This window comes from Rhinatrema bivittatum, chromosome 3 (genome assembly GCF_901001135.1).
Source record: "Rhinatrema bivittatum chromosome 3, aRhiBiv1.1, whole genome shotgun sequence".
Taxonomy (NCBI): Eukaryota; Metazoa; Chordata; class Amphibia; order Gymnophiona; family Rhinatrematidae; genus Rhinatrema; species Rhinatrema bivittatum.
In genome coordinates, this window is record NC_042617.1 from 407,072,085 (window position 1) to 407,098,740 (window position 26,656).

The 26,656-nt window shown below is 40.4% G+C and overlaps 1 protein-coding gene across 2 annotated transcripts in view; it reads left to right on the forward strand.

Annotated features, from left to right (window-relative positions):
• Positions 1-4,216: 4,216 nt before the first annotated feature.
• KHDRBS2 (KH RNA binding domain containing, signal transduction associated 2) overlaps positions 4,217-26,656 on the forward strand; it is a 1,412,749-nt gene continuing 1,390,309 nt past the window's right edge. For both annotated transcript variants that reach the window (XM_029595673.1, XM_029595674.1), the window contains exon 1: positions 4,217-4,307. In XM_029595673.1, the coding sequence (XP_029451533.1) occupies positions 4,217-4,307 (91 nt within the window). The remainder of the gene's footprint in view (positions 4,308-26,656) is intronic.

Below are 26,656 nucleotides of genomic sequence, written 5' to 3' on the forward strand. Positions count from 1 at the left end.
CAGTATTATTTTGACCGCTGCATTCCAATGGGCTGTTCAATTTCCTGTGCATTGTTTGAATTGTTTAGTTCCTTCTTGCATTGGGTAATCGAACAGCAGTCGGAGAGAAAGCAAATAGTATACTACCTTGATGATTTCCTATTGGTAGGGAGGGACAGCGCAGACTGCCATAATCTACTGGCCATCGCTCAAGAGGTGGCCAGACGTTTTGGCGTCCCCTTAGCACAAGAAAAAACAGAAGGTCCAGCTACCACAATTACCTTCCTCGGTATCGAACTGGATGCCCAGGCCCAGCAGTCTAGGTTACCTACTGAAAAAAATTTTAAACTCAGGGAGACAATCTTGGAGATGCGCAGCCTCAAGAAAGCCACCTTGAGGGAGTTCCAGTCATTGATCGGATTGCTTACCTTTGCGTCAAGAGTAATTTCTATGGGCAGGGCCTTTTTACGCAGGTTATCACTTGCTACAGCGGGGGTTAAAAAAAACAACAAAAAAATACCACCGTATAAGGGTCTCCAGGGCAATCAAGAGTGACCTGCTGGTGTGGGAGACATTTCTAACAGAATTTAACGGCTTAGCTTTTTGGCAGGACCCCCCAAGGCATAACAGTGAGCTAGAATTATTCACAGATGTGGCAGGAGGTGTTGGTTTCAGGATTTATTTCCAGGGAGCTTGGTGTGCCGCGCAGTGGGCGCAATCGTGGCACCAGCACAGTCGCCAAAGATCTAACCTTCCTTGAATTATTCCCATTTGTGGTTGCCCTTGTCATCTGGGGGGAGTCCCTTGTAGGATCTCACATCATTTTCAGATCCGATAACATGGCTGCGGGGCAAGTCATTAATGCACTGTCTGCACGCACTTTTGAATCAAATGCCCTCATCTGGCACAGACTAGCGCCGATGGCAGACTGTTCCCCGACTCCCATACCTGAGGCGGTGTGGCTACTTGGCCCCCCGAACTTTGGAACATGATCCTGGGGTCTTTGTCTGTGAACACTCGTAAGAACTATCTCCTGGCACTTCAGGAGATACTGAGATTCCTGGGGAAGGAATCCCTTGAAGAAGTAGAGTGGCCATTGCCTGTTTCCACGTTGCTGGCATTTGTAATGCATTGCAAGAGACAAGGAAAGTCCAGGACAGCGGTATCAAATCGCCTAGCTGGCATTTCCTTTTTCTCTAAGCTTCAGGGGTTTTCCCAGTTGCTCCGCATTATTTCCTATTAAAAGAGCCATGTTGGGTTGGGCCAGGGAGAGCCCCCCGGGAAGGGATGGCAGAAAACCCATTACCATCCAGATCCTCAGGAACATACTCAAATACCTGGCGAACGTTTGTAGCAATGAAGCGGAATCGCTTTTATTCAAATGTGCATTCTCCCTGGCTTTTTATTCAGCCCTGAGAGTTAGTGAGCTGGCAGCTCATGCTAAGCTCGGACCTTCGACAGCATGCCTGCAATCGGGGGATACAAAGCTGGAAGGGAAAAAATTGATCCTGCACGTCCCTAGGTCCAAAACAGACCAGCTGGGAGCGGGAGCATATATCATCCTCCACGAATGGCAGGGGGAGACCACGTGCCCTGTTCGCTGCACGAGATCATACTTGCAGATTCGGCGTTCAACATGTGGAGGCCCTCTGTTGGTGCATTCATCTGGGTTACCTCTGACTAGATACCAGTTTGCTCGGGTATTGCATTTGGCGTTCACATCCCTGGGTATGAGCATGGTGGGCTACTCGTCGCACTCCTTCCGCATAGGAGCGGCGACAGCAGCAGCCAGCCTGGGTCTGCAAGACAGTGAAGTCATGGCCATTGGCAGATGGGGGTCAGGGAGGTTTAGATCATATGTGAGGCCGCCGGGTTACTTTGCGGTTAAGGGGTAGCCATGATCATCGAAAATCCACCGCTTCACATCTATTTCTTCTCTTGCTTCTTATGCGCAGGCCATTGTGGGAGGCTGTCATTCGCATGGATCATCGGGCACTCTAATGTGCGTTGGGCACATAAGCGGGCCCAGCAGCGCCTGACGGGGGAGCATCTAGGGATGGCAAAGCAGTGAATGGCATTGATTTGGAGAGGAATTTCAGGGATGGTATGGGACAGCTATTACCGACTGTTTTGGAACTGCACAATAGCAATCCAGTTACGCCTACAGCCCTAGTCATACACCTGGGTGGCAATGATATGCCTCAGACCAAGAGCATAGCCCTCACACAAAAAAGCAAAAAGACCTCCGGGTATTGCATAATATGTTCCCGCAGTCGGTGATTGTATGGTCCTGCATCACCCCTCACAGAGTTTGGAGGGGGGAAAGATCTCATGCAGCGGTGGAAAATGCCAGGAAAAAGATCAACAGACGCTTTGTCTGTGACGCATGAATTGATAGACGAAAGCCTAGGGATGTTTCGGCACGACGGGGGTACATCTATCGGACATAGGTTGGGATATTGAAGCGGTTGTACACCTGTTGGCCGCAGCCCGGTTGAGTGGGGGGTCCCCGGTAAGCAGTTCCGCTACCAGGGAACCTTGGCATGGTGACTGGAACAAGCAACAACCCCTCCCCGCATTTAGGAGAGTCCAACAGGCGGTTCGGACTGGGCAAGTGGCCTAGCAGAGCCGGCGCAGTCCCTCGATGCTTCAACGGCCGAGAGGGAAGAAGCAAGAGCTGCTGAGGCGATTAGAACAAACGTTCCCGACTTCCACGGTTGGGTCGACGGAAGCTATGGCTTCAACGGCCAGGGATCAAAGGACAACTCCGTGGCTTATACGGCCAAGGGGTGTGCACCCGCCTCAGCTGATTTTCATACCTTCAACTTTTAGAAGCATGGGGGGGCTAGTCACTAAATTTGTTATGATCAGTTATGCAGTTGTGTATAGTTACAATGATGATGTTATAGTTATGCTTGCTAATTGCCGTTTATTCAATGCTTATGGGCTGCAGCCAATCTTATCCAACCAATAAAATCTGCTTTTCGAATGAAGTCATTGCAATTGCGCCGAATGTTGGAAGTGGGAGGCGGAGGGGGGAGGGGGCCAATGCAGCCTTTACACTGCCCACATTGGGAGCCCTGCAACTCCATTAGGGAGCAGGGCACAATGGGGCGGGTAAGGCAAGGTAGGCAGGGCTAAAGGGGGGGGGGGGTGGGGAAGGGGCGGAGGGAAGGGAGTAGAAAAGGGAGAGCCAGCACGGGCAGCCCCTCCTTTTCGTCCTATGCAGAGCTGCTTCATTCCCTCCCACCCTCCCGTTTTTATCATTAGGACAGATAGAACCAGTATAGAGGGCCAGATCTTCTGGCCCTGTCACAGCCCTTGGCGTTGCGTAGCGGCATGGTGACTGTCACAAGCAACAACCCCCCCCCCCCTCCCCGCATCATTGATGGGATTAATTCAGTCATTTTACTTTTCTAAACCTAAAATACGATATATGGAGAGAGATAGATGTTTTGTGACACTTGAATTATGCTGTTATTCAATGTTGTGTTTTTTTTTTTTTTTTTAATGAAATCGATAGTTAGTAATTATACAATGAAATGATTTTGGTTCTTTTCATTCAAAAGCTTCCCTTAAAGAAAGCTGCAGTTTTGAAAGCGAAATCAGAAGCAGGGCTTGGAGAAGCTCCAGAGTCTCAAGGGTTTCCAGTCTCAATTACTTATTAATGTGACATACACTGTGTCTCTTGGCTGCCCTGGTCTGTACCCCTTGGTTCAGGCGGTCACCATCACTTTCCAGTTACTGTCACACAGCACTCTCCTCCTTGCCCGCTTAGCCGCCGCTCAGCATCTTGGACAGCTCATGAAGAAAAAAAAAAAACCCGTGCCCACCTTTCTTTGTCAATCAGGAGGCATGACGGGATTCGTTAACCAATAACACCACACATTCTCAATGGCAGCAGCCAATAAGCTAGCTGGGCAGGAGGGGCATCGTTCTTCCCGCCTTTCTTGTTAAGGCCGTTGGGTTGGAATGAAGCTGGAAGCTGGAGGGAGAGGGAGAGAGTCAGGGGGAAGGAAGGTGGCAGTAAGGGTCTGTGTAGTGCACGCCATACAACTGGAGTTGGTTGCTTTTCCCCCTGCATGGGCACGCCAAGCCTGTTAAAAATAAATAAATAAATAAACAACCAAACAAACAAACCGCCAGCTGAAGCTTAAGATTAAATAAGGCGGGCAAGGACACAAAGCAAAAACTCAGGCTTGCTTGCGGGAGGACAGTCCAAATTGTGAGCAGTACCATGGAGCAGGATAAATACTTACCCGAGCTGATGGCAGAAAAAGATAGCTTGGATCCATCTTTTGTTCATTCAATGCGCCTCTTGGCTGAAGGTAAGAATTCCTAGTTGTATTTGTTGTGATATCGCGATCTTATGCCTGGGTGAGGGCTGGTTTTTTTTTTCTGCTATTGCTAAATGGAATGTAAGCAACTGCAACAATAAAACCATGAGAAGGGATGGTTACAGTAAACTGTTACAGTAACATGCGTAGTAGTGGAATGAAGGTATCCATAGAGCATGCAGAGCGGTAATCTATGATGATAATTCCTTGCCAAGAAATTTTAATTATCTCCTGTGTATATAATGCACTTCAGAAGTAGGAAAATCTGCTACCGTTAAGTCGCAGTTTCCCACTACTCTCGGGGAGCGTGCAAGCTAATATGCAATCTTTGGTCTGAGAGACTTCTGTTACAGCTGTTATTCTTCTGTTTGTGCTGAAATTTTTATCCCAAAATGGAATTCGCAAGCCATATTTTGGGAAATTGAAAGAATTGGAACGATAGATAAAATGTTTAAACTTCTGCATTGTCTGTGCATTTATTTCTATTTCACATATTTATGTTGATTTTTTTGTAGTGATTTAGCAGTAAGAAATAAGTGAATTTTAGGACCTTATGACTCTATTTTAGTTATTGTCTCCGGAGGTTTAATAGAAAAGCTGTTGAAAGTAACTACTTTGAAAATTTAATTTTCAAGCTAATGGTTTCCAACTGTCAGAAAAGAATGTAATACCTATGGTGGTCAGCTACTGAGCTGTGCGGATTTACAATTTTAGCCTTGGAAATGTTTGGAGGGGTGTGTTCTTTCTCATGATTCTTCATTAATAATGCATTGCTTCATTAATGAGTAAATTAGCATCCACTCTAGCAGAAAGCAGGCAGTTATTCTTGTTTCTTTGAAAACGTTTGGTTGGCTAGTGGTTTGCTTTGAAAGCTGATTTGGTGTTTACTGTATTTAAATAATCATGTTTCTTTGTACCGTAGTAAATAAGTGTACTACTACCAAAATTGTAATATTTTGTTACATTTTCAAACATATATCTATTTGATAGATTGAATTTGATATGATTTTGTTAGATCTATAAATATTTAGATATTGTATTAATAATAAATATTAAAATATAATTAATATTTACTAAATAAAATTGTGTTTAACTTCAGTATCTAATATAGCCTACAAATTACACAAACTATGCATTTTCATATTAATCCTTTTGAATAATTAATGCAGGCCTTCCAGGAATTAGAGGAGGAACTATCCACCCATTAAAGCATTTACACACTTTTGTCTGGTTGTTGTTTTCCTTTCATTAAAATAAGATCATGTATAATCTGACTTAGGTAAGATAAATACTGCTGTATAACACATGGGAAAACATGCAAAAACATAGCTAACTGCTTCTAAAGTAGGAGTCAAAAGTATGTATATATCCCCATAGGGAAATTTTGACTATGAAGTCTGCATTAGCAGATTTAAAAGCAAATTACATTTAGAAATCTATATACAAAATGTGAATACTTTATGAAATGCCACCATGTTTCTGATTGTCCTTGACCTACAGCACAGATGGACAGCTGGTACTATATCATTCTATATGCTAGTGTCTTTACATTTTAGAATAATTAAATTGAAAAACATTTTTCACTGGTTTTACATAGTAGGTGTTACCTATTGTTCTCCATAGACATGAATTATATTTGTTGATAATGAAGTTGTTAAGACTAGGCTAGGCTTGAAGCAAGTAGATGTCATATATTACAGTGTACAAAATGAATAATGACATACAATGCACTTCTAATAGCTGCCTGAAGGCTTAATGGGCCATCACAGTAGCTTTTGCATCTGGCATAAAAAATGTTTGATAATGAAGCCTAATCCTTCCTATTTCAGAGGTATGTTGCATATTGTAATTTGATCTCCTTCCAGCAGGGGGAGATATCTATTGCTTCAATGCAGTGAACAACATGATACAAGAATAAATGAACTAAAAGAAGCTAGAAAAAAGCAAACAAAACAGGAGTCAAAACTGAGCCAACATAAAAAGGAACATAAAAGAAATATGCTAATATCCCCAATTTAAATTAAAATAATATATTTAATACATCTTGATTGGTTACTTATCAGAAATTGCATGCAAGAAAATTAGTAGATTTCCCAAATTATCACTTGACTGGTACCAGTTCATTCAACATAGAGATAAAGTTATATATATATATGTTTAAAGAGAGAGAGATTGATTGTATTAAAAGAGACTTAGGTGAGCAGCTTCTGAAAGCTGGGTGTATGGTAATATACTTAGCACACCAAATACCTGGCATTATTCTTCAAAACACTGTAACACCATCTGTCAAGTTTTCTAGCAGTATATTTTATATTACTGCATTGAATAACTACTGAAGTAGTTTCACTTACTAAGATAAACAATTTCTTGTTGACATAGCAGTGATAACCAAACATGTTAAATAATTCAGTTGGCAATTAAAATAAGATTCTTATAGTATTCCAAAATTTCTTTTTTTGTGTTGAGGATATCAGAAACTTACAATTTTGAAAGCTGGTCTTACCTAACCACTTTTACTATTCAAAATTTAATAAAACTGGTGCACTGCTGTGTTGATAAACCTCTATGCAGGGTCTTATAAACAAAGAACATGAATATCACATACATAGCCAAGGAACAGAATCAGGGATAGATAGTGGAACAATTTTAGTTATAACAAAGGGATCAGGCCTTTGGCCTAAAAAAAAAAAAACTATAAGAAACAATATTTGGGGAAAATGAAAGAATTACTACGAATAAGACCAAAAGAGGCAGCAAAAGGGTCATGAAACAGACACATTTTGAGTTGTGCAACCAATCATGGTATACTAGTTTTAGACTCTGCTGGTGTTTTTGGATTTGAACCCTGTAGAATCAAACTTTGTTTTGTAAAGGGGTCAATGGTGGGGTACCTCTTTGAAAATCCATGTTCATTGGTTTGAAAATACAAATAAATCAGAAAGTACAAAGCAACTAAGCAATGTACAGTAGTAGATACATTATGAAGATTATATAGACCATTACGTCTGCCCAATTTTTCTTGCTTATACTGTCAAGGATATATCCCAGCTACCAGTCATAGAAGCTACACTACTTGGAAATGTTCACTCCTTATCTAAGTCAGGTTCTGTTGTCTTCCCCTTTGGCTCTCTACCATTCTGAGTAGATGAACATATAAGTTCCTATACCTAATTCAACACCTAGGCCCTTACATCTTCCTTGTCTTGCCACCAAGCTTTGTCATAATATAAACAGCTACCACAATTCACAAGTTTGTTGCCCCACCATTTGATTGTGTATGTCCTTGTTGAAGGCACTTGGTCACCACCAACCTGCTAGCATCAACTCAGCTGGATTCTGGGGATGGGTAATCTGTTGGCTCCAACCCAGGTATCCCATGGATTTTGTGTATTGCTAGTTTGTGCTTCCTTTTATCTGAACCTTTTTTTTTTTTTTAATTCTTATCTCCTCTCCTCTTATCTCTGCTTTTGAGGGAGTGAAAGGTTGGTTGTTTACAATACTGCAGCCTTCTAACCTCTATATCTGGCAAAGGCATGATTTAACTTTGTAATGGGTTTGGTTGCCACTATCTCTGCCAGGTATCCAACACCCTTTTAGCAAAGAAGGATTTTCTCATGTTTCTTCTGACCCTTTCTTGCTGAAACTTCACATTATGCTTGCTTGTTCATGAATTCTATGGAAAATTTCAACTTCCTATACTTTTTTTGACACCTTCAAAATATCTAAATATTTCTTTCCCCCTATGTTACTCTTTCCTCCAATACATTTGGAGTCTCTTAAGCTTCTCTTTGTAGAGTTTGTTTTGTAGAAAATGTGATTCAGAAAAGTACTACAGAAATTGCTGAAACCCTACAAAGACAGCTTTAACACATTTAAATATACTCATTGGAGGAAAGGAAAATGGGGATATAACAAACATTCAAATAATTGAACAGGCTTCAAAAAAGTACATGAATGTCTGGCATGTTGAAAAAACAAATGTTATGAAAAACACTAAAAGCAGGACACAGTGAAACAGAATTGAAGAGGTAGATCATTTTCATTTCCCATATTGCTTGAATACAAAATGATTTTATTTTATTTTTCTTCAATTGTCTAAAGAGACCATTTCATACAAAATTAAGAGCATGATTATCAAACAGCCAGCATAATGGTAAAGAGTCTGTGTATGTTGTGCAGGGAGACTTTTCCAAGTATTTTCAAAACAAACTTATGAGTGTAAGTTCACTTTGAAAGTACTCCGGTACCGACATCCAGTCACATGTAAAGTTAAACATCCTCTTCGGAGGGTGGAACTTACACATGCACACTTATGTGCATTCTTTTTTTTAAAAAAAAAGCACATAAGCACCAAATCTGCCCAAACTCCACCCCCAGGAATACTTCTCCTCTGTGTGCTTAAAGGTGCACACAAAGTTGGGTTATACACCTAATTTTAATCACACTGAGTCCCAGTCAATTTTAGAACAGCCTTTATTGTGCATAAAACTGGGGTTTTATGTGCATAAATGGTTTTGAAACTAAACCTTACAGATCTTGTATATTTATTCTCACCACCGAGATATTTATGAAGTTAATGGCTAGCAAAGTCTCAAGCTAAGCAAGCATGAGAAACTCACTATTTAAGACAGCTGAGTGGTTTAGAACTTGAGTGCTTGCTTTTTCTGCTTATTATTTGCTAATCTGTAAACACATCTTAAACTAGTTACTATGATATTGCATTTCTAAAGTATAGCTCTATGTAGTATTTTTTTCTTTCCTTGTTAAGAACATGACACCATTAGTTGCTTGACTCTATGTTGCTGCATTTATTGACTGCTGTGACTATGACATTCCTCATGCACAGGGTAAAGTAACTCATTAAGAAAACAGAAATTTATAATTAACTCTTGGAATTTCTGTTGGATTTTTCACTACCTGTTGTTTGATTGCTAGATCATCAAACATGAGTCAAGAAAAATCCTGGGTACAGAATTAAATTTCCTCTATTAGTGACATGCCATGTAACTTTAGGGAAGTCACTTTATCTCAATGTGAGTTTGTGCCAGTGTATTTAGTTAATAATAATAATAATAGCTCTTACTTCACATAAAATGGTTTTTATGCAGTCCTACTGCTTGAAATGTATTGCCAGGGCACCCACCCTAGTGGGTGCAACACGTATATTTCTGAAAAACGAAATGGTAAGGAATTTATTCACCTAAAAACGGTTTGAACATTGGAGAGAAAAAAATGTATATTTTATGTTGAGTTTTCTTGGTTTGGCTCCTTAACATAACAAATTAATCTGATAATAAAACTGGTGACTATTATTTTTCAATATCTATCCTTCATGTTATTACTTATCCAACCCATCATCATCATAAAAGTTTGGTAATTCCTGTCTGGACTGGTGTCTTTACTCTAATATGGGAAGATTAGGTTTCACTATATGCAATAAAAGAATATATTTAGATCTTTGACATAATATGAGGCCAATGGTAAAGGGTGCAAATTTTTCGCAGACGGAGGCTATGCACCTTATAATGTGCAAAATGACCCCAAACTTGCAAGATTGTTATTGTTTTAGGTTCTTGCATGTTTTAACAAGTATTTGTAAAAAAAAAGTCACAACACATCTCACTGCACATAGTAAACATTCACGCATAGTCTGCTAAAATTCTGAGTTAATGAACTGCTACAATGCAATGTCATGCAAAAAGCAGTTCATTAGCTCAGAATTCCTTGAAACAGCTATGCATATCTATTTGCAAGCCAATTTTGCAAAAGAGATAACTACACTTTAATAAGGCATATTTTTTTTTTTTTGGACATCCTGGGAGCTTAGGTTTGTGCACAAGTTTTCCAGTCAGCTCATTTGCATGGGTAGAAAACTTATGCACAAATGAGGCCATTAAATTGTGGGAAATCCCGTGGGTTAGTACATTGGCCTCCCAGTGAGGGAATACAGACTGTAGTGGCATGGATGTACTGGATGCATTTCGTATCAGTCTTGTCTTTTACATATGGTGACTCTCTGCATAACATAATACCAGTTGAAATTAATTGGATTTTAGTTTCAGATTATGTTCCCCCTTTTTTTTTTTAGAGATGGTTTATTTGCTTTTTTTGTAATTAATCTTTTTCATTTTTATCATCTTTATTTTCCCATTTTTACATTTCCAGCATCAGGCATCATGACCAGGTGGCTGAAAAGCTGGAGAAAATTGTCCTTACAGATTTTTCCCTCATGACTTTCTTTTGGATGGCAAGGGTCACTATAATAGCAGCAGTCATTTTCCTCCCCTCCCCCATCTGCCTCTCTGACACCTGTCAAATTTTTACTAAACAGTCAGTATCTGAACCACAGCAAACATTTGCCTTTTTAAGTTCAAACTGCAGCCAGACTGTCATCTGTTTGCCCCACAGCATATTTAATCAGACTTAATATAATGAAGCACCCGTAAGTATACTGAAATACAAATGTTGGTCCTGACTCATTGAGAATTATTTTACTAAACTACATATAACTCTATTATAATAATTCATGGCGGTGGATTTATGCACTCTCAGTTTATGCAAGACGAGAAGAGGAAAAAAACTATAGTTTTAATTATATAAATGAATTAGTGATTAACAAAATGTATACACAGCATGCCTTGTTGCTTGACATGACTAGGTGTGATGTCTTTTCCTAGTTGAATTAAAAAAATACCTTTCTTTTGAATTTTTTATACCCGTAGAAATGATTTAACCTTTGGAATTCTTGCAGTGGTTAGTTGCCAAGGAAATTTCTACATTCCTTCCAATGCAACAATATATTGCATAGAATCCTGTACATACCTGAACTAGAGTTTTTTGGGACAGAGTAGATGGGCCCTATGGTCCTTATCTGTTTTCATTATCTATGTTTTTAATCTTTCTTTGTTTTGTGAGGCAGAATAATTTATAGACTTTTCAATTTACACACTTTTATTATTCATTGCAGTAGAAATAGGAAGATATCAACACATTTCTATTGAGTAGACTACTGTGCAATTTTCATGTGTACATTTCTTCACTAATATATTGTGTATGGATTATGACATTTCTGATGTTTTGATTAATATCACATACTGCATTTTCATTCTTTTGCTTGCAGGTTTTTATATAACCTTGTTTTAAGTCTTAGCATAACAACCATTTAATTGTTATGATAATGTTAAGTCATACCATGCTTTTGTGGCAGGACCCTCCAGTATGCCACTACATGCCCTTATTTCCATTCTACATAGTTCCATTCCCCCTTGCCCTCCTCCCACTTTGGAGAGCTGAGATTGGTTGCTTCAACATTTATAACCCGGTCATATTGCAATTTAAGGTGTGGCTATGGTCAGTTCAGGTCAGACACTCAAGTCAGGATGTATGTTTTTCCCTCCCTGGTGAGGAGTCCCTGCCTCATCAGTTTTTTGGTTTTGAAGGTATTCTACTCTATGCACACCTTGTCAGAGGGTCTATTGGTGTTTAGTTGCAGTGTGGATATCCTTTTTGCTGGAACCCTTGTGGGACTCCCACTTTAGGACTCAAGACCACTGAGCCCATTCACTCCCTGAATGTAGCAAGCACCTGTGACAAGCTTGACTGTAATGAGGCATTTGATGGCCAAAAGATTCCCATTTTTGAAAGGGGGCTGTTTTTAAACTCTGCTCCTTTGGGGAAGAGGACAGGGGTTGAATGTCAGTGAGATCATTTTCCCCATGAATGTGGCAAGCACCTGTGACATTAGAACACAAGCCTTGAAAGGTTTTTTAACTAAGGAAGTACATTTTCTTTTGTTGTGAGGAGGACATTTTAAGTCACCCCTCCTCATTGGGAGCCAGACTGGAATAGCAGGTTCCTGAGATCACAGACTTTTCAACCAGAGAAGTCACCATTCAGAACAACTAAATGAGTCAAGTAAGATCATGGAGATCTCATATGGATCTCCATCTATATTGGGACCAGGACACAGGGCTGGGTGCTCGGGAAGAAACTGGAGCCTCAGGTAGGACTGTTTTTGTCATGTTAAAAAGGAGACCCCTGTCATAGTAATCCCAGTAGATGACTAGGAAAACTTAGGTGCACATTTTACACCATCATGTAAGCTCTACCAGCTTGCTGAAGTAAAGGACACCTACCCAAGATAAGATACCCTAATTGTAAAAGATTCAACTGTAACTGCACACTTTTATTTAAAGATGGACTTTAATTTGAATTTTAGCAATCAGTAAAATTACTAGTTAATACCCAGTGCCTGGTCTTACCTATTTTGTCACAATATTTCCCTCTAGGAGATGCTATAGATATCAACACACACAGGATGTTTATACCACTGTCTGAGCCATAGACAAGAGTCTCCTTCTATAGAAAGAATCCACCTCTGGTATAGAAAGCTCAAGATAATGGAGACCAACTAGCTGGAGAAGGCCGAAAGATAACAAATATGTTTTTCTGCCCTGGGACATTAAACACCCTGCTAAGGTTTATACTTTGTAAAGATTGGTCCTTATCAGGATAAACATTGGATCCTACTTCTAATTTCTCAACACTTTTTTTCACCAGTCCTGTGGTGAATGGCCATTTGGATGTCTCTTGTATAGTGCCTCATCTTGGACTTTGTATAGACCACTTGCTACCTCACATACCCTCCACTTGTGTTTCAGTTCCTCCACATACCTGTTTGTCACACAAATGCTATCATCAGCCATTTGGACTTGATCTCAGATCTGCAAATTGTTGTAATTTATAGTGGTTCTAGAGAGCTATGGCAAATGTGGTCATTGACAAACCATCACATCATGAACCAAGGCCATTACTTTCCTGGAATGGAAGTTGGCAATGTGTATCTTCCAGGCTGCTCTATACTTAGTTCATTGCTTTTCAGTGCCATATAGAGCCTTTGTATTCCTCTATTCCTTTGAATCTGAGGCTGATTATAGTTATAACTACTGATATCTATTAAAAGGTTGAGGTCCTGTCTCTAGTAGGTTCTTGTTTGTTGTGAGCTATCTCCTGTGTGTTAGGGATTGAGGAGCTGAGTAGTTGTGTGGCTGGGCAGACTAGATAGGCCATATAGTCTTTTCTGCCAACATATTTCTATGATTTTATGTTTCTTTACATTTTATAAAAGATGAAGATGTTAATGAAAGTCCAAACAATTCTTAAATTCTGCATTCAATAAGCTAATTGATAAGAAGTTGTTGTTTTATAAATTAATCCTGTACTGAGAATGTGTGTGCAATATGCAAATTATCTATATTTTATAGCAAGGGTAAGAAACTCTAGTTATTGAGTGTCACACTGGCCAGGCTATTCACACTGGATTTGCATGGGATGTATTTTCATGCATTGCCTCCACTGGCTGCAAATACATCTCATGCATGTTTATTGTGGATATCTTGAAAATTATCCAATCAACTTGCAGCACTAATCAGGACTGGAGTTCTCTGCTCCTGCTTTAGATGTCCTTATTATACCTAGAGAGGCACCTAAATAGTTTTCATGTTTGTGGCTGCAATCAACAAATAAATATGCCTTGCCGCCTCCCCTCCCCCTCATGCACACACCTATCTTTCTTTGCTTTTCATTAATTATGTTTCTGTTTCTCTTAAAACCTGAGAATATAGCTGACTTAGTTTCAGTCTTGATAGACATTTAAAAAGTACACAGTAGTGACATTTGAATGCTAGACTCTTCCCATTACTTTCTATGGAGCTGAACTAAATAGTTTAGAAAATATTTAAATGAGGCAGTGTGATGACTGACATGTGGATAAGTCTTTCGCACTTACTTAATAGTGACATCACAGCCAAGGCATGATCAGTAAGCTTTACTGCTCAAATGCAGATGTTATGCATATGTGCATACTCAAAATAGATAATAAGGATGAATATTACATGAAAGCTGACAGACAACAATTATCAGTTCTATGGGGGTAAATGACTGACCCATGTAAAATTACTGTTTGATAATTTCCCTCAATGTGCCCCAATAAATAAATAAACAAATAGGTAGAAATAAATGTATTACTCTAAAATGCACCTACTTTTATCTACATTTAGGGGAGGCATTCCCAGAAACAATTTTCGGCTGAGGGAGGAAAATAAAACTGTATTTTTTTCAGTTCTATGCATCTTATTCTTCATGGAAAAAGTACCTGCACAAAAATATATGTAATTGTCTTTGTACCTAGAGTAAATATCAAAGTGAAAGTACACATAAACTTACGTTTTGAAAGTGGTACAAATTACATGGGTATGTGACCTTCCTCTGAGGTATTTAGGTTGCCAGGTACCAAGGGAGGGGGCCAACATTACAAGGAAAACATATTAACAGTGGGTGGAGGGTTGAAACAACATTTAAAGCACCCCCCCCCCCATGCCATGCTCAGGGCATGCCCCAAACCACACAGGAAACCAATAATGAACAATGCTAATTTTTTGCCAATAAAAGAGAAACTGGAAAAAGAAAAGTAGAAACTTCCTGACAGCACAGATAAATGTACTTGAAATATGCACAGATAATGTACATCAATTCCAGCAAACAGATACCTTAGAAATGGCTGATGCCTCAAAACAATATATTATATCACCCCAGCAAAAACAAACCAGATTAACAGTTACACAGGGAAACACTATTTATCCCCTGCTCCACCCACTGTTCCCCTCAGAGCACAAAACAAAAGGGGGCAAATAAGAAAGTATAACTGCAGCTCCTTAGAGTTCTCTTTTCACAAGTCTACACACAAGTCCTTGGGGTATGGAGGCCCTGAAGCCAGCAATATTATCCTAGATTTTAGTGGACACACTGTGTGGGGTCAATGAGGGCTCCCTGGAGATTGTTTGCCACACAATTGGAAAGCAATCCCATTCAAAAATCACGCTTGTCCCCTGTGGTCCAAACGTTTGCCTGCTGATACATGGAGCATTTGGCCTCCTCTCGGGGAAACATCTGTTCCCTCTAGTCACACAACAGTTCTTCTCTGGCCAGTGGGAAAGAAACAATCAAAATGTACAGGTCTTTGTGAGTAGTCCAAAATCCCCCCCAGCACAGCCTCACATCTGCCTCTACTGGTACCACCTTGCTTCCGCTACAGTCCAGCAAGAGAGAACTTACAGGCAGCCTCTCTGTCATGCCCTGAAACTGCTGGAGCCCACCTCAGGAATCCTTTGATCAGTCAAACTCCTCCCAGGGATCAGAAGTGAATTGGATCTTTCTCTCTCTTTCTCTCTCTCCCTCCAAAGGTTCTGGCAGATGCTTCTACAGCCAACACAGCTCTGCCATAGTTTTTGGCACAGCAGTTCCCTGAAACTGGTCTGCCTCGGAGAAAACAGAAAGGACCAACCTGATTGGCTCACAAGTCCAGCTGGGCAGAGAAGGAAAGGAAAAAATGAGAAGAGTCTAACATTCGGTCCTTGGAGCTCAACCCTGCTTTTGCTGCTCATTTTCTTTTGGCATGATGCAGCGTGCTAGTGCAGGAAAGAAACAAAACAATGTACAAATCCTGACAGCGAGTCCTTGCCTGTACTTAATGGCACACAGGGAACAGGTTTAATCAGCCCCTATGGTCCTTTAAACATGTGCCCCTTACTTTAGAGTCCATGAAAGCAGTCCAAAAGGGGAGGGGGGGAGGGCTTGAAACTCAGTGAAAAGTTAAAGACCGGGTAGGTATCAAATGTATTTGAAAACTGGCAGCCCTCTACACGTATAAAGCAGCCATGAACTTTGTCCCAAATGCAGAGAGTTTCAAAGGTTCCTTCCGAAATGGTGAATTTTAAAAGCCTGGCAAGTGTCTCAGTTAAGGAATGCATGAGGAAGCCAGGCTTGTGCTTATCGAACCATATTTTAAAAAAAGTTCCCAGATAGGCGCATAAAACCTACTGCGCACATATCTGAAAAGTTTCAGAAAAGGGCTGGATCATGGGTGTGGTCTAGGCAGAGCATGGGCATTTCAGGGCCTGGTCGGGAGATGTCCGTGTAAATGCTTACATACCCTGGCAGTGCTGAGGTGTCCCCCATCTTAAGTTATAAAAGAAAAGGATCGAGCCATTTCTGAGGGGTTTAAAGGGATTGGGGTAACTGGGGGGGGAGGGGGGGAGTGTAGGCTATCAAAGCAGGGGGGATTTGGAGGACCCTAGCTGGTAACTGGGTGAACTGGTGGATGGAACTGATAAAACTGACAATGGCGTGGGCACACACTCCCCCTTTTAAAATCCCCTGACTTAAGTGGTCGAAGCGGGATTTGTGCACCCACTAAAAATTTGGTGCCCCGTGCATGTGGCCAGGCTGTTTAATAACGTGCGTGTATACCCATATAAAATGGCTGTTTCTCTGGGCGTGCACCGATGTACGCTTTGCACACCCAGAGAAACAGTTTGAACGTCGTGCCCCTATGTTTATGCAGTTTCAAGTGGAGGATGATTAGAAAACTCGCATGAAAAGGAGTTTATTCTATTTTTTTCTGAGAGATGCAGAGCCTCTAAGTCTCTCTTAAATTTAGGATGGTGATTACTTTCATCCATCAGACTCAACAGATGGCATTGTAGCAAAAGATGAACTCCAGAATTTTGATGAATTGAGCCCTTTGAGTTCTTTGTTTCTGTCCATAATTTAATGCTACCTCATTTGAAAATGATGAATTTAAACTAAAGTCAATAAGTAAAATGCAGTGGGTTCTGCTCAATTTTCAGTCAAGTCAAAAATAGTATAGTGCAATTTATTCCATGATGTTTCAAAATAATGTAACCCCCATCCCCGGTTGCAGATTGCACTCCAATGGAGGCCATAAAAGAATGTATATGTCCCAGGGTCAGGGACTCTGGTCTCCCGTCCTTCCCAAAGTGTAGGGTTTTTTCGACTTTTGGAAGAAAAGAGTCCTCTCAGGTCCCTGTGTGGGGTGACTAACTCTCCTCTCCTGACTTCCCGGGGTGAGAGAATAATTAACACTCCTTATATATGCTGGAAGTGCCAAAAAAAAAAAGTCACTGTGTTAGTGTCCAAATAAATCTTTACTCTTTGAAAATATATGAAAATGGCACAACACCGATCCACAGCACCCCAGAATCTTCTCTTTTATAGTCACCTCCTCAATCTGTGCAGGAATATTGGCTGCCAGAGCCAGGAGAACTTCTACTATCTATGGCTTTAGAAAAAATAGAGTCCGAGGATGGGCAGGGTGTCCTGGGACTGGGCAGAAACTGGCAAGGATACAATGTTACTGTCCCTGCACAGAGAAGTAATCAATCTCTCTCCCCAGGGTTTAGAAGCACTGAGTGGGTGTCTTCACAGATTTTAGGCTTGGCCTTTTAATCACAGTTAGTTGGTTTCTCTTTGCTTTGATGTGGTTCCTGATGGAAGGGACCCCTTGAAGCAGGACTCTCTGTGCTCCAGACAGGGAGGAAGGGTAGTCATAATTTCCTCCTGGCTATTTAAATAAATCTTTCCAATAACTGAAGAGAGTACTGGAGTGTACCCTTACAGCAGGTCACTGTCCCGTCCCCCCCTTCCTCGTAGAGGCAGGTCTTCCCTAACCCGCACAGTTCCAGTCCCAGGCTTCCCTGTTCCCTGGGCCCAGGAGGTGTACAGGCTCCAGTAAGACTCCTACCACTTAAAAAGTTAAATTCCAAAAAATGTATACAGAGGGAAAGATCCAGACCAGCCAGTGTGCGACTGGAAAGCAAAACCCCTCCCGATCCTGATCAGGACTAGCAAACAGAGCTTGCTTGGCTCCTGTGACTGGGCCTGTAAAACAACAAAAGAGAAACTCTTGTCTACCTCTGAACTCTTTGTTAACTTAAAAGGACTGCCTCACAAGCTATAGCAAGGGAGCTGCTATCTAGCATCACCAGGGAAATGGCCACTTCAGACCCTGCAGAAGGGAGGGGCTGTATCTGGATGGATCCACCCAACTAAACCATCCTACACTAGCTAGCTGATACTAAACTCAGGAGGACTTAATGGTAATGTGACCGCAGGGTCTGCTACAATAATAAAATGCAACAGTTTGCTTTTTGGAGTGATTATTAATATTTTTCAGCTCCAGCACTTTTATAAAATGCAAGCTTTTCAATCTGACGGGAGATAATACCTGCTCCTTTATGTGTCTGGCTCCTACAAGCATAACCTAATAAAATAGGTTTTACCTCTTTCTTTACCTCTCTTTTCCTTCTGTAGTTTAGTTTGTTCTGAGCTGTACAGCAATGAGGTCATAAACTGGATGACAGGCAATGATTCTGTCCACCTCCCACAGTCCCTGAAATTGGTTATTTCTGATCCCCCAGCACCAGCCCTGAGGAATAGACTTTTATTAGCTATCCTTACACATCCAATTGGCAAAATGGAATCATGCAAACCCTAGATAAAACAGACATCCTGGAAATGATTTACTCAAGAAATTTTCTCATAGTCACAAAATGAGACAAAACAGCTGATAAACCAGGTCGTTAGCAGCAGAAAAAAAACATAAATCAGATTATTAAAAAGATAGGAGAAACATAAATATATACAATAAATACTGTATGTAATTTATGGCTTTCATCTTATATTTTCAATAATGTGATTCATGTTTTAGTATCATAATAAAAGCCTGCTCGATTTATAATTTGAGAAAATGTCTTTATTAAATCAGATATAAATAGCTAGGCTATATATTCAGTTACTGTCCAGATAGGAAAGTTAGCCAAATGAACTTACCTGGCTACCTTTAGAGGCAGCTGTAGTATTGAATAGAGCTGGTTATCTTAAAGTTAGCTCTTTGACATGACCAGATTTAGGCTATCGCAGGCTTGCGCTGTTAGCGCAAGCCTGCGATAGCTAGCGAAGGTAGCGCACGCCTGCGCTACCTACATGGGGGCGGAGTCGGCCCCAGAAGAGGAGGAGTCGGGGCGTCACCGGGGCCGACACTGCAAGGACTGCGCGGACAGCGAAAAGGTAAGGGCCTTTTCGCTGCCTATTTCGCACCCAATAACTACACCTTCTATGGTGGAGTTATTGGGCGCGATGCCGGCAGCGATCGCACCGCGGAGGTGCGATCGCTGCCGGCTATCGCAGGACCGCCCCCCCCCCCTGTTTTGGCCCTCTGCCCTTCATTACCGCATTTTTCTAAAGTAGCGCAGGCCTGTGATACTTTAGAAAATGAGGCCCTTAGCTAGTTAACTTATATGGATAATGTAATTCCTTCTCAAAATGCCTCTGGAACCCCCATAAGTTACCCAGCTTTATTTAAGCCAGATAAGTTCCCAAATATTCATTTAGCCAGATAACTAGTAAGTTATCTCACTAAGGGCTGGATTCATCATTCCTCGCAGAATGATGAATCCCGCAAAAAAGGGAGTGGGGGGCCTGCGAAAGGCCATAGCTGTTCACACTGCAGCGGTGTGATTTCACTGGCTGCAATGCGGCCGGCTGCAGCCTTTCGTGCAAATAGCGCCACCGAAAAAGGTGGTGCTATTCGCCGCGCTATTGCCGGCGATAATGTTCCTCACATTATCGCCGGCAGCGGTGCCGCAGCTGACTCCTCTCCCTCCCCACCCCGACTCCTCTTCTCCAGCTTATTTGCATCCTATCGCACGCAAAAAGGCCCTTTCCACGTGCGATAGGGGTTTATCATGTGTGTTAGGATAAACGCACACAATAAACTTTTAGAAAATAACCCCCTAAATGACTCTGAATATGGACTTCAGCTGATTCTTACTTAGGATGATATAGTATATGTATTTCTATGGTTATAACTTTTGCTATATATAATGGAAAGGGCTGCTCTGGTCTTCTGTGATTCCGCAGTTCAAGAGGACCAAAACATTATTTTTCAAACAGGTTTTGCTGTGAAAGAGTGGTTTTATTTACAGCTATTTACAAACTGGTTCAGGACCACAAGAAGGGTGCTGACACTTTTAAGAACACTTTTTGTACAAAACAAGCAAACAAAAAAATCTAACTTCAAGTGAAATCACAGCAACATAGTAATTCATTTTTTTCCAAAGTGAATTGACACAGAAAACTTGCAGAATAGTGCAAGGCCCAGCTAAACTCCTCTGCATAAATAAAAGTATTTGTCTTTCTAGCAGCTTTGTACAGTAGTATGTATAATCATCTCCCAGGTGAATTTTTCAACCTTCTCCCTTTCTATCTGTTTTGGAGCTGCTTATATCTTTGCCATCAGGTAGCAACCTTACTGAATTCCATTATTGTCAGCTATTGCTTTGCTGACAAGCAGGGCTGGATTTACTTCCTAGTGACAAAGGCAAAAGAGCAGGGTGCCTCCTCTCCAGAGATAAAGGAGCAGCAGAGGGGAGCTAACTCACACTGTGCATGCTCCAGAGTTAAAGGGGCATGTTATCTTCAATCCTGGAAGCACTTTCTCACAAGCACTGCTAAACTTAAGCTGCAGTTTCCCATCAGAACTTTCCTCTTGAAGGCATAAGGGCAAGTGGGTGATGATTCTGTTGGTTTTGTTTTTTTTAGTTCAAACTTTTTATTTTAAACAAACAGAAACAAACAGTTAACAGTACTGGTGGCATAAAAATCAACAAAAAACAGACTTCAGGTGATAATTCTATTTTATAAAGCTCCAAATGTCACACACCCATTCCTGCATCTTTAAAGGGGTGAGTCCAATAGGACACTGCCCTCAGTCTGAGCAGTACTTGGGAGAAAGTGGGATTGGAAAAGAGAACGAGGTGCCCCTTTTACTATGGCATCCTCAGGAAGGTATGAACACCTAATTGAAAATCTGGGCTGATGACAGAGGAAAAACAAATTTATTCATCTTCCAGCTAACATAAACACCTACATTATTCTGATAACAGATAATGCCTGTTTGCTATATATTCTCCCAGTTCAAATCCACAGGAGAGGACAGTAGAAACTGATACACAATGGGCCGAATTTTCAAAAGGTTATGCGTGCCGAGCCTATTTTCAAAAGGCCCGGCGGCATGCATAAACCCCTGGGACCCGTGTAAGTCCCAGGGCTTTACAAAAGGAGTGGTCCGGGGCGGGGCAGGGCAGGGGCATGGCCAGAGGCCTCTGCACGGCCACTGGGCCAGGGGTCGCGTGCTGGCAGTTGGCCGGTGCGCGCAACTTACTTCAACCCCAGGGCTGAAGTAAGTTTTAAAACAAAATTAAGAAAGCTAGGCGGGAAAGAGCTGGGGAGATAAGGGAAGGGAAGGTGGGGTGGAGGGGTAAGGAAGTTCAGTGTGCTGCAGCCGTCAAAAAAGGAAAGAGAATGTTAGGAATTATTAGGAAGGGAATGGTGAATAAAACAGAAAATGTCATAATGCCTCTATATCATTCCATGGTGAGATCGCACCATGAATACTGTGTACAATTCTGGTTGCCGCATCTCAGAAAAGATATAGTTGTGATGGAGAAGGGCAACCAAAATGATAAAGGGGATGGAACAGCTCCCCTATGAGGAAAGGCTGAAGAGGTTAGGGCTGTTCAGCTTGGAGAAGAGACAGCTGAGGGGGGATATAATAGAGGTCTTTAAAATCATGAGAGGTCTTGAACGAGTAGATGTGACTTGGTTATTTACACTTTCGAATAATAGAAGGACTAGCGGGCATTCCATGAAGTTAGCAAGTAGCACATTTAAGACTAATCAGAGAAAATTATTTTTCACTCAACACACAACAATAAAGCTCTGGAATTTGTTGCCAGAGGATGTGGATAGTGCAGTTAGTATAGCTGGGTTCAAAAAAGATTTGGATAAGTTCTTGGAGGAGAAGTCCATTAATGGCTATTAATCAAGTTTTCTTAGGGAATAGCCACTGCTATTAATTGCATCAGTAGCATGGAATCTTATTAGAGTTTGGATAATTGCCAGGTTCTTGTATCCTGGTTTGGCCTCTGTTGGAAACAGGATGCTGGGCTTGATGGTCTGACCCAGCATGGCAATTTCTTATGTTCTTATGTTCCCTCCGAGGCCACTCCAATTTTGGAGTGGCCTGAGAGAGAACAGGGGAAGAAAGCGGGGCTCGGATAGGGCTCAGCGTGCGCAAGATGCACAATTGTGCACTCCCTTGCGCACATGTACGCCCGATTTTATAGCAGGCGCGCGCATGTTATAAAATCTGGGGTCGGCGCGTGCAAGGGACTGCACAATTGTGCACCTTGTGCGCGCTGAGCCCTATCCGAGCCCCGCTGCCTTCCCCTGTTCCCTCTCAGGCCGCTTATGTTCCCTCCGAGGCCGCTCCAAAATTGGAGCGGCCTCGGAGGGAACATAAGAAATTGCCATGCTGGGTCAGACCATGGGTCCATCAAGCCCAGCATCCTGTTTCCAACAGATGCCAAACCATGTAGGCCGCAGCGTATGTTTTAAAATCTGGCCCAATGTTGTTTGGATAGCTATCAGTCATTTTTCCTTTATACCTATACTGTAGCTATGGTTATAGCAATAAAAATAAATGGGTAACTTTCCTTTTTGATCCTTATTATACATTTTGTTTTTTTGATGTACATAGTATGTAGTATTTCAAGGATTCTACAGCCTATTTTATTACTGTACATTCTAATCATTGCATGCTTATATTCCTTAGAGGTCAGTTTCCTGTTCAGGTAAAGAACTGTCTGCTCTTCTCAGCTCTACTAACTTGAATAACATTGCCTCCAAACCCATATTTGAAGAATTTGTTTATAATATGAATTATTTGGAAAAATCTATATAATACTGTATGTATGTCTGAGAACACTTTGTGATCTTGTTTGGAATAACTGATGCTATTCATATACTTCTCAATAATAATATCTGTTAAATCATCTGGCCTGGTGGAAAACATTAGGATAAAAACGGTAGTAGTCACTATGCCCATACAAAGCCCTTTCTTCATTTATATTGACAGGATGGGACCAGTTTTGAATGGCTTCTACTTTATTTGAGAATCTGGCCTCTGCAATATCAGTTGTGCATTTGTCCATCAATCCTGTCTTATTTAAAGTACCTACCATATTTTCAGATGTTTGGGGGTTTTAGACTTCTAATCTGAACTGTGTAATATAAAGATGAACAGGTATTTAACTTCTAATATAATAATAATAATAAAATATATAATATAATATATGAAGGCAGAGACTTACATTTTATTTATTATTACTTATATACTGACATTCGATCTGAGAATTCACATCTGTTTACATTCAAGTACTGTGGTATTTCCCTATCCTCAGAGGGCTTACAATCTAAGTTTTGTACCTGAGGCAGTAGAAGGTAAAGTGACTTGCCCAAGGTCACAAGGAGCGACAGTGGGACTCATAATTCAGTGGGAAGTTACTGTTGCTCTGTTTCAATCCAAATGGTAGCACTGTATATTGAAAGAGTCCTGTGGTATGGAAAAATTAATCATTACTTTCACAGACTGTGTTAATGATATCTGATAATAGCCTTTCATTGAGTTTAGCATTATTCAGAATCTTGCTTAACCTGCCCTATCAATTCATCTTTTCTAGATATAGCATATGCATCAAACTAAAAAAAAAATGTTTAGCCTTTGAAAATTACCACAAAAATGGCCTGAAACATCTGGCTTAGGCCTGGATTTATCAAAATGTACTAAATATTGCATGCGATAGGAAAAGGGATGTGTTCTATGGTAATAGGCATTTTGCATTAATAATTATGTGAAGTGCTATCTTAGCGCAAAGTGCAATACATTTTTTGCCAGAATTGTTTAATTTCCTACATGGGGGGGGGGGGGGGGGAAGGGAGAAAGAGAGAGAGAGAGACTAGCCATAATGTGCTCACACTAGATAGGTATTTATATCTCTATGGGAGGCCACCTAGTAACTTGAGGTGAGATTTAGGTACTAGTGTAGGGGTTAGGGGTCACTTTGACATTCAAAGTGAGATGTACGAGCAGAACAGTGCTCTCTTGTGAAGATTTGATGATCTTTGGAATGAGGAAATGCACCCAAAAATGAGATTTGTGCAATGTTCTCTCAACCTAGCTTGATGGACTCTCTACCAGGGTAACATCAAGCTAGGTTGAGAGAACATTGCACAAATCTCATCTTTGGGTGAGCTTCCTCACTCTGAAGGACATCATATCTTCACAAGAGTGTACACTTCTGTTCATACGTCTCACTCTGAATGTCAAAGTGGCCCTTAACCCCTACACTCCGACCTAAACCTCACCTCGAGTAACTAGGTGGGTCTCATATAGAGGTATTAATACCTAAACTGTGCAATATGGCATTGTGAAACCAGCCCAGTTGGACAGAAACCCTTCCTATTTTGCATTAAGGCCTTTTTTTGCATGCAAAAATGCCATATAGCCCTTTGATAAATGACCCCCTTGGTTAGGTATAGGACAGTTATTTGTATCCCAGAAACTTTTGTTTTGTTTCTAGCAACAATACCAATGAAGATTAAACTTTCCTTGCTGTCTCTGAGTTAATTTAGCCTTTGAATTTGCTGATTTAAAAAAAATGCGTGTTTCTGTTTTGGGAATCAGAATGAGTGTTATATAGAATTATTTGTGAAAGATCCATTGTATTGTTTTTGTTATGTACTGATAAGCAAGTTTACATATTTTGATTGAGAATTTCCTCACATTTTTTTATTTTACTATAATGAAAAAGGGAATGTTCTTTCAGCATTTAAGAAAGGGCTTTAACAGCTGACTGAAATTTTGCAACAAGTAGATAGGACTTGACATGTTTATTGTAGGCATTGTTTGTTATATGACATGTTTATTGTAGATGTGTGAATTTTACTATTTGGCTATGAATATAATTTAAAACTGATGCTGGGAGTATAGCTTTGCAAATTTCTTCCTGTTTATACAGACCTTATTCTTTCGAAGGGTAATCTCTAATTTTGGACACAAAATTATAGGTACAGAAGTTGAGAACACAGAAGGTTAGTCATGGTTCCATTTTGTGTTTCCACTGTTTGCTTCTAAGTTAAATGTGCATATTTTTCATTTGATATGTTCTTTGATGCAAGGAATTACTGGCTTATACTGTAACTTAGATTGCATTTTATAGACAGAATATTTTATGGAAAAGACAATATGTGTTAGTGCCTTGGTTGCATATCTCTAAAAAAAAATAGCAAATATATTTCAAATGATAAGTTTTAAGCAAACTATGGACCCTTTTTACTAAGCATTTTTCCCAGAGACATAAAATGGGAGAAAATCTTTAGAAGCTGATATGCAGCTCTACTTATCCAGATATGCAGAGATTTATCCAGCTAAATGGTGGCTGCTGAATATCTGGCTACATTCAGTGGATGCCATTTAGCCGGATAAATCACTTATCCAGTTATGTAGATAGCTGAATATCTAGTGGGCAAGTAGTGGGTAGATTGTGACATGCTACTTCTCCAGCTATCTTACCATGCTGATGCTTATCAAGGATGTCACTGGCTGTAATAAAATCTGTAAGTTAATGTGACACTACAGATTCCAAAATCTTGGAAAGAAAAGGAAGTGATGAAATTGGTCAATTTGAGAAATTGGTAGGATCAACTGACATTTTTTTCATCATTGGCCTCACAGAGGCAATTTTAATTAGAATGGAATTTCTCCCAATGTTAAAGATGAATTAACCTAAGCAGGTATGTATGGAGAAATAATATCCTTGCAGTATTTCAACAAGACAGTGGGGCATGAGTTTAAGGCACATGAAGAGGTGTTCAGCTTCAATATAATTAATATGTATTGACTGAAATGGGGGTAAAAGAGTCCCATTTTGTGATGCAGTTGATGTTATCAGTGTTTATGGGAACAAAAGCTGAGAAACTCATTGATTTTAGTAAACTTATTAATGCAAAATGTCACTAATTGATTTCAGTTGTTGGATATTGTGGGTAATTGGTTGGTTGGTTGGGTTGTGGATAGTGATTTTACAATATTGAATAGCTTAGAGCAATTGTTACCTGTATCGAGAAATTTTTTTCCCTAAGAAAAGGCTTTCTTAGTAGAATTAATCTTGTTTCCATAGTTTCTCAGGTAAACTTGGTATTCCATTTTTCTCTGAGGTATCAGCTTTTTGTGCTAACAACGTTCAAGGCATCTGAGTTTTTACTTCATTAATTGAAGCCCAGGAGTGTATCGGGGGCATAATGCGTTCTTTTGACTTGTACTACTTTTTTAGGTACAATTTAATGAATAGTAGAGGTTAAAGTCTGATGTCAATCTTTAACAGCTAAGTCAAAGTCGTTTAATTGAAGATGTTGTATTTTTTATAATAATAGATTTAAACTGATTGGGTTCAATATGACCTCTGTGAATGATTTCTGAACTAGGTACTGCATTGAGTTTTGTAAAAAAATTTAGAGAACATTTAAATGAAATAAGGTTGCGATCAAACCAGGATTTGCTATTGGATAGATACTATGCTATT